Below are 15,606 nucleotides of genomic sequence, written 5' to 3'. Positions count from 1 at the left end.
GTAAACACAAAGAAAGTTATTTGGAAGAATGTTTGCAGCCTAACAGTTCTGGGGCACTATTTAATACTATAGTATGAGAAAAATCTACTATGGTAGTCAATGGTGCCCCAGAACTGTTCCCGCCTTTTTATATTTTTTGAGTTATAAAAATGTATAAATGTATGCAGGTTTTGGAACAATTTGATGGTGAGTTAATTTTTTCGTGAACTATTTCTGTAATGTGTTAATAAGCATGAATGGAAGTAAACTTAAGTAAGATTTCATTAAGCATTATTAAATCAGTGTTGCTCATGTGTTATATTAGTAATCTTGAAATTATGCAGGATCTTAAATACTTATTTTTAATTTTATGTCATTTCATGTTGCTTTGTTTTGCATAAAAAAATCATGTTATTTCCAGAGTTCCTTACATTTTAAATACCCAATTTCTCTAATAACTTCTCTGGCTATTTCACCAATCAATGAGCGTTCCAAAGATATACGATTGTGCAGGCACCACATTTCATGTTTTCTCGTTTTCTAATACGAATGTTCTTCTTAGGAAACAATTTCTGCAACATAAAACAATAGGATTTCCCACACAAAGTAGGCGTTACACTATAATTATAAGTTCCCCTGCAGTTAACTAAAATCTTTCTTTAAATGGCAGATTTGAATGATGTCTGATCAAGATTTGGTGGAGATAGTCCAGATCGCAGTGGATGATTTGAATCATGAGGGTCATGGAGGTGAGTTCTGCTCAGGGGTCCAAATAGAGGGGCTAATACATGGTTAATGATTCCCTAACCAAAATATCTTCACTGTTTTTAACAGACGACCTGGACAACGATGAATCTGATCATCCAGGAAGAAAACGTGCAAGAATGGACAGTGGTCATGAGGCGTCTCTCAAAGTAGCCTTTTTAATTCACTTCATGTGATTCAGGATATTAGTAGTTTTTATACAATTTGTATTTATGATTGTTTTCTTTATTTGTTTGACCCCCCACAGGCGATGCTGTTGTCGGTCAGCCAGGCTATCTGCCAGCGGCTTGACAGCATGGAGACCAAGCTGCAGCTTTTAGAAGCAACTTGTCGAGGTTTGGGAGAGAAACTGGACACATTGGGAAAGAACCAGGGGGCAATACAGGTGCCCATGGTCGCCGGCTCTCCATTTGGAGCCACTCAAACTTGTGACAAAGTGCGGTGGTGAGTGCACCAAAGATGATGCAATGTTTTTATCAGATAAACCTTAAAGGCCCGGAATGATTTACCCACTAGTGTATTTCAACAGCCTGGTTGCCAGTTGGCAACGATCACAACATATTAAAGCAAACAAACAATCTGGGTCAGTGCAGATTCCGGTACTTTTACGGTGCAAACTTAGAAAGAATAATTATATTATTTTATTAATTACGAGGAGTTATATACATTTTTATAATGGTTATTTAAACGAGACCGTAATATGTAAATGCAACCTCCGGAGGACGTAACCTCTGAAACGAGCTGGTGATTGAGTTATATTTTCAAACAACAATACCACTGCAAACGTATAAATTGGTAGCTAAACTTACAGTTTAAGACTTGATGCTTTCCATTTAACTCCTGTAAGTGTCTGGCAACTTCTGTGTTTGTGGATTCTGAGGAGGAGGGGCAGGGAAAAACCCTTGTAAATATTTTCAATTTTGACTGCCAATGTTACATATGGCTTCTTTAATAAAAGCCTGTGTTTATAGAATGTCATTAGTCAAGCTTCATTGGTCAAGCAGAATTAATATTAGCTTACCGAGCATTATACTATTAAGCACAGATATGTTTATTTACTTGCTCAATAACTGTTTTAACTGTTCAAATTTAACCCCCCCAAAAAAGTTACAGATTGGAGCTTTAACACTATTAATTTCGTCTTAATAAGTATTAACTTATGCTGATGGACCTGAATATTATTCAAGCTGTAAACTGCTAGTATTAATAACAAACTGTATTATTTGACACATTCATGGTTTGTTTTTGCTCACAGCGTTGTTCCCCAGACAAACGTCATAGTGAGCGGAGACAGGTCGAAGACAATGAAGGAGGAGATTGTGTCACGCCCTGCAGACTCCTTGGAGAATTTACTAAGCAAGTGAGTGATCAAAAATTAAGAGAATCATGACGTCATGAAGACACTTTAAAGTGATAGTTCACCCAAAAATGAATATTTTCTCATCATTTACTCACCCTTTTTGTCATTTCAAACCTGTATGACTTTTGTTCTAATGCAGAATACAAAAGAAGACAGGGCTTGACATTAAAGGACCCAGCCTTTGGGTGTTTTAGAGGCTTGATTAAGTTTTTTGGGTGTTTAACAATGAATGTTCTATTGTCAAATAGATCTATTGTTCAAAGTCTATTGTTCATCGCTGTCCCATTTCTAACAAAACGACTGGATTTCTTCCGGTCTAAATAAAGTCCTTCCTTCCGAAACGCTCTGATTGGTAAAGCTGACCAGGTCTTTCGTGATTGTCTTCCGCTTCTCAGTCTGTTGTGATTGGTAGGTGCCCCTCTCACGTGTATTCTTAAACTTTGGCCTTTATTAATAAACGGTAACAATGCCGTTAACTTCACTTTATCAGTTAAAAACATGTGGATCGATCGAATTGTAAGGGAGGTCTATTAGTGCATAAGCAAACGTCAGTCTTTGTTAGAGACTGCAATATGCAAGGGAAAATGACTAGGGCTGGCGGTAAACGATTATTTATGAAACGATTCATCTAACGATTATTTTATTGATTAGTCGACTAACCTAACAACTATTTGGACAATCAATCTAATGCTTTTTTTCTGTTGTTCGATTAGTAAAAACCATAATGTATCTCAAATAAATACCAATTTTTTTTAATAATATACTTTATTAAACAACAGATAGGACAGCAAAAAATATTCTTCTTTACACAAAATTAAATAAATAAAAATATTTTACTGTTATACAAAATAAAATAAAAGGCCTGTTTAATCTTTACAGTACCAGCATAACTCTCTTGTTCAAAAAATTCTAAAGTTGTAGTGTATAATACACAATATAAAAATTCCTGTTTTTGCGTGCATTGCATCTCTTTCTCAGGACAGGACGCCAAGGTTCTTTGCTTTGTCCTAGAAAGCACGAAAGCAATGCATATTAGAACAACAGCTTTGTCTGTAGGATATTTTAAATCTACTCTTAACCTCATTGTGGTGCTATGCTATGATTAGTTTATTTGAATGCTAACGTGGCTATCTAGCAGCTTTGCAATTTTGTGGTGCTAGGCTAACCAATTAACCAACGTATCTTATCAACTGCTCTCTGTGCAGTTTGTTCGTGCTAGGTTAGTAGCTAACGTCAGCTACTATAGATAGCGGTGTTCTGCAGACTTAAGCTAGCTTCTATTCAAGCCAACATTAGATGATAACTACCGTTAGCTAAACACAGCGGTCCAGGCGCCAGTAGCTACCTAGTACGAACAAACTGCACGGAGAGCTAAGATAGTTAGCTAACTCCACCGAAGTGCGCAGAGCTCAAGCTACACTACACAAACATGTAATTAATTTAGCCAACGTTTTACTTGTTATTGTCTCCTTCACGATTGAAAATGGGGTGCTTCCGTTTCAGATTCTCCAACATTGCTGTTGTGCTGGCGTGGTATGCCAACTCCATTTGGCAAAGAGCGCAAATACCGACACGTTTGGGACTAATTTTGAAGTATTCCCATACCCATGTTTTAGTCTCCCACGTGTGTGTGGCGAGCTGCTGCGAAGCGTAGACGTAAAAATGGCGACGTCATCGACGCGTCGCTACAGGCCTAGAAATGACACCGGACCGAATGGTTATATTAAGTGACAGTTCTAACAGAAGCGTTAGTTTTGCTTTTTTATATTGGACCCGAGTTGGATAATTAAACAACCAGATTGACCTGGATATACATTTGCAAGCAGGACATCAATGGACGTTTCATAGAAGTGTTTAAGAGGTCGCGCGCGCGCGCGCACGCACACACGCACACACACACGCACACACACACATACACACACAGAACAGCTTTCAGAGCCGATGTTAAAGTCATGGAAGCTGTTATTTGACCGTTGGATATCTTAGAACGTTTGTAGCTGAATTCTTATTACCAGCTGTAGTACTGTGATGAAAGTGAAAGTAGTTTAGTGCGTAGCTCAGTCAAATGTGTACAATCTCTGATAACCAAATACTACTCCAGTGGCTCTTTCTCTTCTCTAAGTAAGACCTCGCCCCTTTTTTGGCGTATTCCTTTGGGCAGTGTTTATTAATAGCACTCGGAACAGTGACATCATATACCCAGGAAGTAGAGGGCTTTAGTCCGATCAAGCCGTTATCTGTAGTCCTTGAAAAGCAAATTCTGTTAAATTCTAGCTTGGCAATGAACTTTGAGCTTCATCATTTTGCAGGTATTATTTATGCTCTAACAAGAACATTACACACTAACTAAAGGTTGAAAAATGTGATCGTGTGGGGAACGTGCTATTTAAGCATTGTCATGTGGTTGTCCTTCGGACAAGTAAATTTGTCATTCACTATTACAAACATTACTTGTCCAAAGATAAAAAAAGTCATTCGATTTTTCACTCAAACAGTAAAACGCTCGGAATATAAACTCTAAGAGTGACTGGAGATTAAGTTCATGTGTTCATACCCTCATACAGCAGACACAGCTTAATCCTTGACCACTCGTGTTGTATGTTAAACTGTGAACATAATTCACTCAGACATGCAGAACAGCCAGATGACATTTAAATAACAGGATTCCGCGTCTGCATCTAGTTAATGTACATGGACTCGGTGCTCTATTGATAATTGTCGCACACAAACAAGCACAACCACGACAAACGCACTTCACACAAACCCGCAGCTCTGTCTAATGCACCTTTTCTTTTTTAAGTTACTTGTCCGATCCGGCAAATAAATTTTTCTCTCACATGTCCCACACAAGCTTCGAAAAAATGTTGAGCCCTGGAATATATTTTGTAGTGGTGGGCCGTTAACGGCGTTAACGCCGTTAATGCAGTGAGACTATTATCGCGCGTTAAAAAAATTGTCGCCGTTAATCTATTCTCAAAGTTGGGTTGGGAGCTGGGTCTATACTACGCAAGCTATGATGACTTTCACCTTGATATTTTAGCGCGGATGTATACCAGCTTAACTGCACTGTACGGGGCGAGAACGAGATTTTTCAACTCGCGTGATTCGCGTCATTCGCGGAAGCAGAAGCAGCCTCATCATCTCATGACCAGGGCTTCATTCGCGTCCTTAGCGCAGCCTCATCATCTCATAACCAGGGCTTCATTCGCGCGATTCGCGCAGCAAGTAGGTCTATTGGCTCTTTTCATTAACATATAAATCACTCGCGCTTGACGCGCCATTCGCGTTTGGTCTGAACACAACATAACGTTACTGTGAAATTACCGCATTAAACGTGACGTGCTAACATGGATGCAGCTATGAAGCCGCCGGGTTTGCTTCAGGGAATATTAATTTTTAAGAAGCTTCCCAATAGAAACATCGACAAGACTAAGGTTGTTTGCACCTTGTGCAATGCGGAATTGGTCAAAAAAAAACACTTTCTCTCAACAGGTACTGGTCTAGCTTTAGTTGAAACCAGTAACTTTGTATTGACACCTAATGTATTATGGCTCCTGTATGACATATCGCTTGTTGCTCCCTCACTCTTTGTAAGTCGCTTTGGATAAAAGCGTCTGCTAAATGACTAAATGTAAATGTACTATAGGAGCTCTTCCAGTCTCAAGTACCACCTAAATGGAAATCATCCCTTAGCTAATGCGGAAGTAAACACAAGTTCATCTTATTGAACATAATTTAATTTTCATCACCAATTATCATAGTAGAACAGCTTTCTCAAGCAGTTTGTGATGCATTTTGGAAACAGTAGATGAGCCCCTGGTCTAATGCGCCACCTGGCTTGAGAAACCCGTTCTCAAAGACTTACTTTTAGTCATTATTTGGGTAGCACACATATTCTGAGTGCCTTCGGCAGAATTCAAATGAGCCATTTTAATCTAGATTAATCTAGATTAATTTTGGAATTAATCTAGATTAATCTAGATTAAAAAAATTAATCTATGCCCACCACTAATATTTTGTAAGCTGTTGATAACTGGCACCTGCATTAGTTTTGTGTCCATACAATAGAAGTGAATGGGTGCCGCCACTGTTCGTTTAACAGGTTTGTTTAAAGTATCTTTTTTGGTGTTCTGCGGAAAAAATAATGTAATGATGACAGAATTAAAATTTTTGGGTGAGGAGAATATTTTTATCTTAAATGTAATGCCACTTTAATGTTTTGCTCCAGTACTGTTGGGAGAGGAAGACAGAAGACCATCGTACTGAAGGTTCCGGTCCACGAAGAGATTCATGATGATCAGGAAAGCGGCTCTGAAACGAGTGACTCCGTGTCTAACAGTGGTCAGCATTCATCACAAAACACCAACAACGTGACACTCATCACACTGAACTCAGAAGGTACGATTCCAAAGAGCTGTGTGTTTTAACGCTTTTATTGGAAAAATTTAAAAGAAACAATACTGAAGGTAATTCAAAAGGAAAGTAAATGGGGCAACACAGCAAACAATAAAATGCTCACTGCATTGGGTATATAGTCATAGATTTAAAACCATGTGATAACATGAGACTAGACAGTTTCATCTGCATTGAAATCTAAACTAAAGTATACTGAACCAAAGCTCCATTTGATTAATATTAAGAACATTTCTGACACTTCATTATTTTAAGTTATAAGGCACTACTGGGCACATCAAAGTCCATTTCCCATGACCAGTGTCTTGCGTAAAGCGTCTGGCCATCTGATTCAGAGCTGTATCTCCAGTCTGGAAGAGGCCTGAGATTAAAGGCTTTGTTTTGATTGTTTAACTTCTGCTTTTGCTTTTCTTATTTGTTGACTGGGTTGTTTTGGAGTAGCGTCTGGGTTAGCTCGGTTACTTCAAAGACGTTCCTCTACAAATATTCCCTCATTCACAGCTGTTTGTGATGACATTCAGTCATCAAATGACTACATTTGGTTTTTAAAAGGCTTTGCTTTTGTTTTTCTGCGTTTTACTCATTTTCCCCTCGCTTTAATCTTGTCATCATTCCCTGGTTTTTGTAATTGGACTCTGCTTGTTGATCGTGTGTGCTTTTAGCGATTTGCAAATGTGCTGTTTTCTCATGTTTTTGGATTTGTCAATCAAGCAGTGCTTCGTGATTTGTTGTGATCCCACCTTTGTTTTACAAATTTTCCGGGGAGCTCCACCTCTATATCTTCCTTGGTGAGATGCAGTAATGTGCATTTATGATAAGCCCTAATAAGAAATTCACCGGTACAGGACACAAAATATGCAATCAGATTTTTTTTGCAGATCAATAGTAGTATTCTCATGTAAACTGTTGGTGGAGCGACCAGAGATGGACTCTAGGGGGCACTCTTGCATTTCATGCGAGTGGCACGACTGGGTTTAAATATTTATATATATTTTCTATATTTATGCATTTGGCAGAGGCTTTTATCCAAAGTGATTGACATTTGCATTGTATTATACATTTGTTACTGACCAATTTATACAGAAAAACATCTACATTCTATTTCAAAATTGCAATAGCAACTACTTAACAGGTGTAATACAGAGTTCACATACTTACATCTCTCCCTGTTTCCATATCTCTCTTCTATCCCTATAGAGGACTTTCCAACCGGAACGTGGTTAGGTGATGAGAACAACCCTGAGATGCGCGTGCGCTCCCCTGTATCCTCATCCGACATGTTGCACATCAGCACCAACTGCCGCACTGCAGAGAAGATGGCGCTGACACTGCTGGACTACCTGTTCCACCGCGAGGTGCAAGCTGTCTCCAACCTCTCCGGACAGGGCAAGCATGGCAAAAAACAGCTGGACCCTCTCATGATCTACGGCATTCGATGTTAGTCTTTCTGTCTGTCTACCTTTTTGCTGCATTAAATGTCATTACATCAGCGTTTTTCCAAAGCTGTATTATCATTTCACTTTATTTTTTGTGTTGGTGTGCAACCAGGTCACCTGTTTCACAAGTTTAGCATAACGGAGTCCGACTGGTACCGCATCAAGCAGAGCATCGACTCCAAGTGTCGCACTGCCTGGCGCCGAAAACAACGAGGCCAGAGTCTGGCGGTTAAGAGTTTCTCGCGACGGACCCGTTCCTCGCAGAATAGTTCAGGTACAGTAAAATAACATGTTTTTGGTTATCGATACCAGGCTATTGAAATTACACAGGTAGTAAATACCTGTACTTTGACATTTCTAGTATATTTAATATCTTTCATGAACATATGGAACCCAGCGGGTTTGTGTTCTGAAAAACAAATATAAACACATGTTGAGATTGAGCGTGTGTTAGTTTGGCACAGCAGTAGCCGCGTATGCGTACTTGATGTTACTTTGATTGTGCGTTTTGTGCAAAATGTATACATCATGTAAACATGCACCTCTTTGGATACATATGCACACTTGTGTTTGTGTGCGGGAAAAATATGTAACGAATGATGCGTCCAACGTAACAGATGGTTCTAATCACAGGACAACGCCTCATTTCCTGTCCTTTCCTCACAGAGATACAAGGATCTTCACCTCTGACCCGCTTCGGACTAACCCAAATATCCTGTATTAGTCCACTACAATGGTCCATAGACTTAGGATTGCTTCACCTTGTGTAGTTTTCTCGGTCCAGCTGTATCAGGCCTCCCTGCGCAGTAGCTCAAACTGTTACTCGTTTACGAATAAGCCACCTGGTGTTTGGCCTTCTTTCAAAACCACGACCAGGGCGAGAGGAACATGTGGCCTGTAACTGAGCGAGGAACAAAGTGTTTGCATCAGAAAATACTCATTATTGATGCGTAGGCAGTAAATAAAACTCTTGTGGCCGTAGCATTTTTGTTGGTTTTTACAGTTTTTTTTCTTAGTGGCATTGTTCTTTTCAGTTTATTGTAGATTTGATAATATTTTGAATTAAATCTTATTTTTATATTTTTAGTTAAAAATAAGTAAATAAAAATATTTAGTTTTTTTATTATTTCATTATTTATTTATCCTTTTATTTAAGTTCAGTGTATTTTATTTCATTTTATTAAGTTTAGTTTTATTTTTTTCACTTCATTTCAGTTCCTCAACGTTAACATTTTCAGTTTATTGCTGAAGCAATGTTTCTAACACCGTGTCTACACAGGATGCAACTGATGCAACGCGACATGACATAATTTGAAATGATGATGGGTTGTGTTGTTTTTTGTTGTGTTGGGCTGCATCCGGTGAAGACATAGTGTAATTTTTCTTTGTTTTTAGAACAATATTTAGGTAGATATTTTATTTGATTTTAATTGACAGATATTTTTAATGGTTTCCGTGGCTGAAGTACAACACCTGTGGAAATATTTGTAAACCTTCCTTATACAATTCCATTTGATGCCACTAAGAGGCGCTAATGGAATTTGTACTTTGTGTGAAGATTTAACGTTATTGTCTTTAGAACATCGCTGTCATTAAACACTGGAATTTAATTCCAGTAATAGCCAGTGATATCAGGACAAATTAGTGGGAGGAGCCTTTCAGAGGCATAAAATAGAATTTGCCATAGTTTTAAACAGCGGTCAAGCCAAGATACACGTTGTCAACGATCATGTTTCGTCCGAAATGAGGAAAGAATTGAAAACGTGACATTGCTCTTTAGAGTAATTTTATCCTGCATATTGGCTTTTCACTATGATTTAAATTCACATCCACTTTGTAAATGAACACCGCAATGTTTTGCCAGAGCTTACTTGACGACGTTCAATCAGAAATGCGGTAAGCGTGTGTTTTAAGTGTTTGGGCTGTTGTTGTGTGTTGGCGATGCTTATTGTTTAGACTAAGGGGGGTTGGTTTACGTACAGTTTTGGGGTACGAGGGTGTTTGGGCTGCTAGGTTAAGAGCCCTTGTTGTGTATTTTGAGACCATTTACACTGTATAAACAAGCTCTAATCTGGCAGATGCACTGGATCAAGTCCAGGAGAAGTCGGAAGGGATTTTCCTAAAGTTCAGGGTGTGTGTGTATGTGAACTACTTCTTCTGCTCTTGCATTTGTTTGGGTTCGAGATTTTACAGATTCGTACAAATCCTGCAGGGCCTGCGACCCATGGTCATGAACGCGAGGGCGTTCGTCTGATAACACAGAAATTTAAGATTTGTCATGACCGAGAACAGAGTGTGGTCTGGCTTAAGTGTGTGCGTTTTTGGCAGTTCCAATTGAGTATCTTTGTTATTGAAACCAGTTGTTTGACCTGGTTTCTCATTTCTGGTTTGACCCACATAGTCGGGCTGTGTTGTGAACTTGTTTATCTGTGTCTCTGTGCAGATGGAGTCTCGGCCGGAGAGACGTCGGCTATTGAGACCTCTACCCAGCAGGCTTTGCATTACGCTTTGACTGGGGCCACACAACAGGTCCAGATCCACCGCATAGGAGAAGACGGGCAGGTGCAAGTCGTGAGTACATCTTATCATCTTATAAGAGGAAATCACACACACAGATATCAGGGATCTAGACTAACTTTTTGTACTGGTTGCACTGGTGCGCCTAACTTTTTTTCTTAGGTGCACCAGCACAAAAGTAAGGTGCACCCACATTTTCGACAATATCGAATTTAACGCATTTAACGCATTTAACTGGTTTTACCAGTTCACATTTTTTTAAATGTCCATATAGGCAAAATTGACTTGTAAATGATTAACTTACAACCTGGCTTCACTTCTTTATTGTCCGTCATTTTGACTGACAGGCTGGTAAAAAATCTGTCATAATCTATTATTACCCGGCACTATGGTGCAAGATGGCGTTAGGTGGTAATAAGTATGTTCGGGACGTCATCACGCTGTACTTGCGTCTAGGAACTTGTTGTTTTTTAATACAACCGAATGCCCAATAAAGCCGTTGTTGTTTATATTCATTTATATATTTAATCTTTTAATGTTTATATTCATATGTGATTTGATCTGGGAAAACCGAACACATGGAGCAAATTTATATAGGCTATTACAATTTCTGATACCATATTTAAGCCCTTTCAAAATCAGTTTTTATTTTGCTCATACCTTGTGTACGTAACAAACGTTATGTCTGAGGTCGAATGAACCGTGTTTAAAGTTAAGTGATGAAAATAAAAGCACAACAGTGCAGTATCACAAGCAAAATCACTTTACAGTGGTAAGAGACTAAGTCTTATAACAATTTAAAAAAAAAACATTTCCTGGTTAAAACCTAAAAATAGAGTACAAAACCGTTTGAATAAAACGAAAGAACGGAAAATGGTGCAGCGCACACTTAAAGAACGAGACCTCTGCCATTATCACTACACAAGAAAATTAACAAACATTACGGACAACAACTCGTAAGCAGTGAATCAAGTTTTACGTTGTTTATCATGTGCATAGTGTCTGGACTTTTGATCATCCCTTGTATGTTTTGCGATAGCGGTCAAGCTCGCGTGAGCAGCTTACCGGGGATAACTCTCGGTGCTGCAGACTGGGACCTCTGTCATCTCACGAAAACATTGTATAAAAAACTTTGCATACCATAGTTAATACAGGACTGGCGGGAAATGTGCATTGATAATCCTTCATTTTTCATGTTATGTGGTTTACTTTTGTCTTGCCCGTGTCCCCACGCTACATCCAACGGGTTTTCCAAGATCGCATCACAGTCTGTAACAATGACAGGTGAAAACACGCAGGTTGCTTCGTGAGCATATCACGTTGAAGGGAAATGGGGATTTACAAATTGCCCTCATTGTAATCATCCAAAATGACGGACGGCCTTCAGATTTTTCCGTCACTGGTAAAAAAAATCTGTCAATGGTTAACGCGACCTCTGTTATTCACATGTGAAGGAATATCTGGACCACGGCCAATCAAAGGGGGGGTCCGCCCTTCACTATCTCTGATTGGTTTAGACCACGAGATGGGCCTAAGGCATGTCTGTTGTTGAATCACAGGGAGACTTTCAGAGTTGCTGAGACTTTTTTTCTCCCTCGAACGGCTGGTCGAACCGGTGCGACCTCTGATTATTCTTAGTCGCACCATTGAAAAGTAAGGTTGCATTTGCGACCAAATTAGTCGCACTCTAGAGCCGTGCATATACATTTAGAGACTACCAACTATAGAGATTTGAACAAACATATTAATTCATATTTGTAGTTATTTTGAATAACGTAAACAAATGTTGCATAAACTTTGAGGTTCCTGGGGCCGGATTGACAAAACTTCACAAAAATTTTCTCAACTGTCAACGTATTTTTGACTTGCATTCTATTTTAAGAAAATGTTACAAATTCAAGTTTATTTATATAGCGCTTTTCACAATGTGTATTGTTTTGTATTACAAATGTTATGTATTCCTGAAAAACCTCTCATGGGGCCGATTAGACAGACTGCGTTTTTTGCTGTTAGACACGCCTCTTTTGGATTGTTTTCAGTTAGCTTTTGCCACCTACACCTCGCGTTTTGAAGGAAAAAAATCCACTCTGAGTAGAAAAGCGGTTGCTGACAGTCATGCGCCTTTTTCCCCTTGTCCAATCGAATTAATGGAGAGGCGGGGCTTCCGTTGTGGTGACGGAAATTTACAGTTGCTTGAAACGTCCAGAGACTGCAATGATGGAGGAGAAACTTGTGGTGGCATCGCGGGTTAACCGAGCAAGGTCAGAGCGAGCACCCTCAGCTTGTACTTGTTTTAAAGTTTCTGCTAATATGACGGTCAGAGCTAGAGACCTCACGCTATATTCCATGACTGACAGGACAGCTTGTTCGGTTGTTGCCTGTAACATAAAAAAATGCTGCGTACCGCTCTTTTCTAAAAGCCAACCGAAAAAGCAGCACACCGCACCTCGGTTTTATCAAACATGAAAAACGCGTTTTGTGTGATCGGATTGATCAAAGTAAAAAATTAAGAAGAACCAACATTTTCTAAACAAAAGCTGTCGTCAATATAATCTTTTACAGCTATTTGTTTTTTTTTTACATAAAGAATGTGACGTACTGTATATTGTGTTAAGATAGAATAGTAATTTTTACATTTACTTACCATTGTGGAATTTTCATAGTGATATAATAATGAGAAGGTCTAGCTGTGATAGTGATACTCGAAACAGAGGGCCACAAATGTAATGTGTGTTGGTGTAGTAACATACAAAAGTATGATAACAAATATAATTGTAACAATTTTCAAAAATGTTTATTATATAGATTAGGGCCGAGTATCAATTCTGATGTTCCAATTCGATTCAGATTCACAAGCTCTCAATTCGATTCTCGATTCTAGTCAACGATTAAAGATTTAATACAAATCCTATAGATATTTCACTAAATTAGCTTTAAAAAGGGACTGCAATCATATGAATCGCTGGGTTTTATATGAAGGTGATGTTAAATTCGAGGATACCTTCATTATCTGGTTAATTAAGCAATGAATGAACCATATGATCCCTGTTTTAACATCCACCTGTTGTAAAATGAAAAGTGACATCTAGTGGATAGTAGTAGCAATAACATTCACGTTAATGAATGTTCAGCGCTTGCGGAAATATGAAATAAAATTAATTCATAGCTTTTGAGAATCGATCAAATTCAAGACTCTGCAGCTGGCCTACAAGACCACTACTGGTTCGGCACCACCTTATCTTCACTCCCTAATACAGACATATGTACCCTCCAGATCCTTACGCTCTGCAAACGAACAGCGTCTTGTGGTGCCATCCCATAAAGGTAAAAAATCTCTCTCGGGCACCTTCTCCCGATCTGTTCCACCTATGTGGAATGATCTGCCTGCTACTACAAGATCTGCAGATTCTGTAGCCATCTTTAAGAAATGTCTGAAAACACATCTCTTCCGCCAACATCTTACTGATCTGTTCTGACCCTATTTTCTTCTCTACTCTTTTCTTCTCTACCCAAAAAAAAAAAAAGAATGAATGAATGATTCTGTATACTGTGTTAGGCTATATGAGACCAGTCTTTCTTTTTGATTGCACTTATGCTTTTTTTGTACTTGTGCTGTCCCAATTGCTTCCATTACCTACCCCACTTGTAAGTCGCTTTGGATAAAAGCGTCTGCTAAATGACTAAACGTAAATGTAAATGATATTGAAATTACCACATTTTAAAAAACGATTTGTTTTTTTGCCCAGCCCTAGTATAGATGTAGTATATATACAGTTACCACATGAGCAGACGGGTGCAAACATTGAAAAAGCATCTCATTTATTCTTATGAAGAAAATTAAGATGTTCTTAAGAAAATATTTGAGATCGTCTTAAGAAATGTATAAGAATCGCACTCTTATTTTTTGTCGTAACAACAGTTTTGTGAATCTGCCCCTGGTTTTCACTCTGTAAGGTGGTCGGGGGGGCTCTGAACTTTGTGTGCTCGTGTGCAAGCGCTCAATCCCTCAGAAAGGTTTAATGGAGCTTTATTTGCAAACAACTTCCGCTCTGCCCAATCATGTGCTCTCTCTTGAGAACCTAAGCGTGATCTTTGACTTTCACAGCTGTATGAGGTCATCTCCACCCATACACGCACAACACGTTCGCCATCTCAATCGTCAGCTGCATACATTGTGTCAGCACAGTCCAAACTCAGAATACACAATGTACAATCAAGAGAGTTAAAGCTGCGGAGGAGTTCTTGGCAACCGCCGGACTTAGAAACGGATCTATCATTTGTTGTTTGTGTATCATCTCTCTGAACTGAACCATAATAGTCGTACTCTAAGGAAACAACTCATTGGTCAGCTATGTCGAGCCCCGTTGGCCGCTCAATAGCTCAGTTTTCATCACTTGCACGTAATTAATAATTTTCTCCTGTCAAATATGGCAAACAATAAGTGCTTCTAGGGCCTGAACGATCACTTCATTACAAACTTTCCTTAATTAAACTTTTCATCTGGTGGTATTTGCGATATATGGAACAGCAAATGCTAATGAGTAATTAAAGGCAAAAATGTTAAATGTTTGGGAATGTGTCACAATAAATATGATGGAAGCGTTGCTGTTTTTACTCTGCAGCACTGAACTACCGGATTTCTTAGAATAAACATAGAAAAGTCATCCAGGATTCAGCTACAATGCACTCGATGTGTAGAAACGTCTACCTCATATTTAGCAGTTGTATTAAAGTACATTTAGGCTGTTTATCAATTCATCATATCCAGAATAAAAATGTGTGCACTCTTGATATTAGTTTAAAAATAGAGAAATGTCAATCTATAATTTAAATTAATTAAACATAGTTATATATACACGCACATAATTCCTAAATATTTACAATAATAAATATTGTAAGTGTATGTGTTTATAAATACAAAGGGTGTTCCAGACTTCACATGATGGAAGTAATGTTGCCAAATCATATTTCATTAATGATTTTCCCACGCCCGAGTTACTATAATAGTGACATTAAGTTGCATGTATTTTATAGGTGATGTTAAGAAGTTTGTATGTGATTATGATAGAAAAGACTTAATAAGTCAAGTTTAATAAGTTTAATAGGTCAAGTTTAATAACTCATTGTAAAATGGAA

General features: G+C 38.5%; 1 protein-coding gene across 1 annotated transcript in view; it reads left to right on the top strand.

Moving 5' to 3' along the window:
• banp (BTG3 associated nuclear protein) overlaps positions 1–15,606 on the top strand; it is a 38,573-nt gene that overhangs the window by 1,091 nt on the left and 21,876 nt on the right. Inside the window, exons 2-9 of the mRNA XM_056739924.1 lie at positions 650–728; positions 814–893; positions 992–1,188; positions 2,000–2,104; positions 6,333–6,502; positions 7,715–7,954; positions 8,066–8,227; positions 10,397–10,524. Coding sequence (XP_056595902.1) covers positions 656–728; positions 814–893; positions 992–1,188; positions 2,000–2,104; positions 6,333–6,502; positions 7,715–7,954; positions 8,066–8,227; positions 10,397–10,524 — 1,155 coding nt within the window. The 5' untranslated portion in view covers positions 650–655. The remainder of the gene's footprint in view (positions 1–649; positions 729–813; positions 894–991; positions 1,189–1,999; positions 2,105–6,332; positions 6,503–7,714; positions 7,955–8,065; positions 8,228–10,396; positions 10,525–15,606) is intronic.

This window comes from Triplophysa dalaica, chromosome 24 (assembly GCF_015846415.1).
Source record: "Triplophysa dalaica isolate WHDGS20190420 chromosome 24, ASM1584641v1, whole genome shotgun sequence".
In the NCBI taxonomy this organism is placed as follows: Eukaryota; Metazoa; Chordata; class Actinopteri; order Cypriniformes; family Nemacheilidae; genus Triplophysa; species Triplophysa dalaica.
The sequence above is the reverse complement of the archived record's forward strand: the minus strand, read 5'-3'. Positions and strand labels throughout refer to the sequence as shown.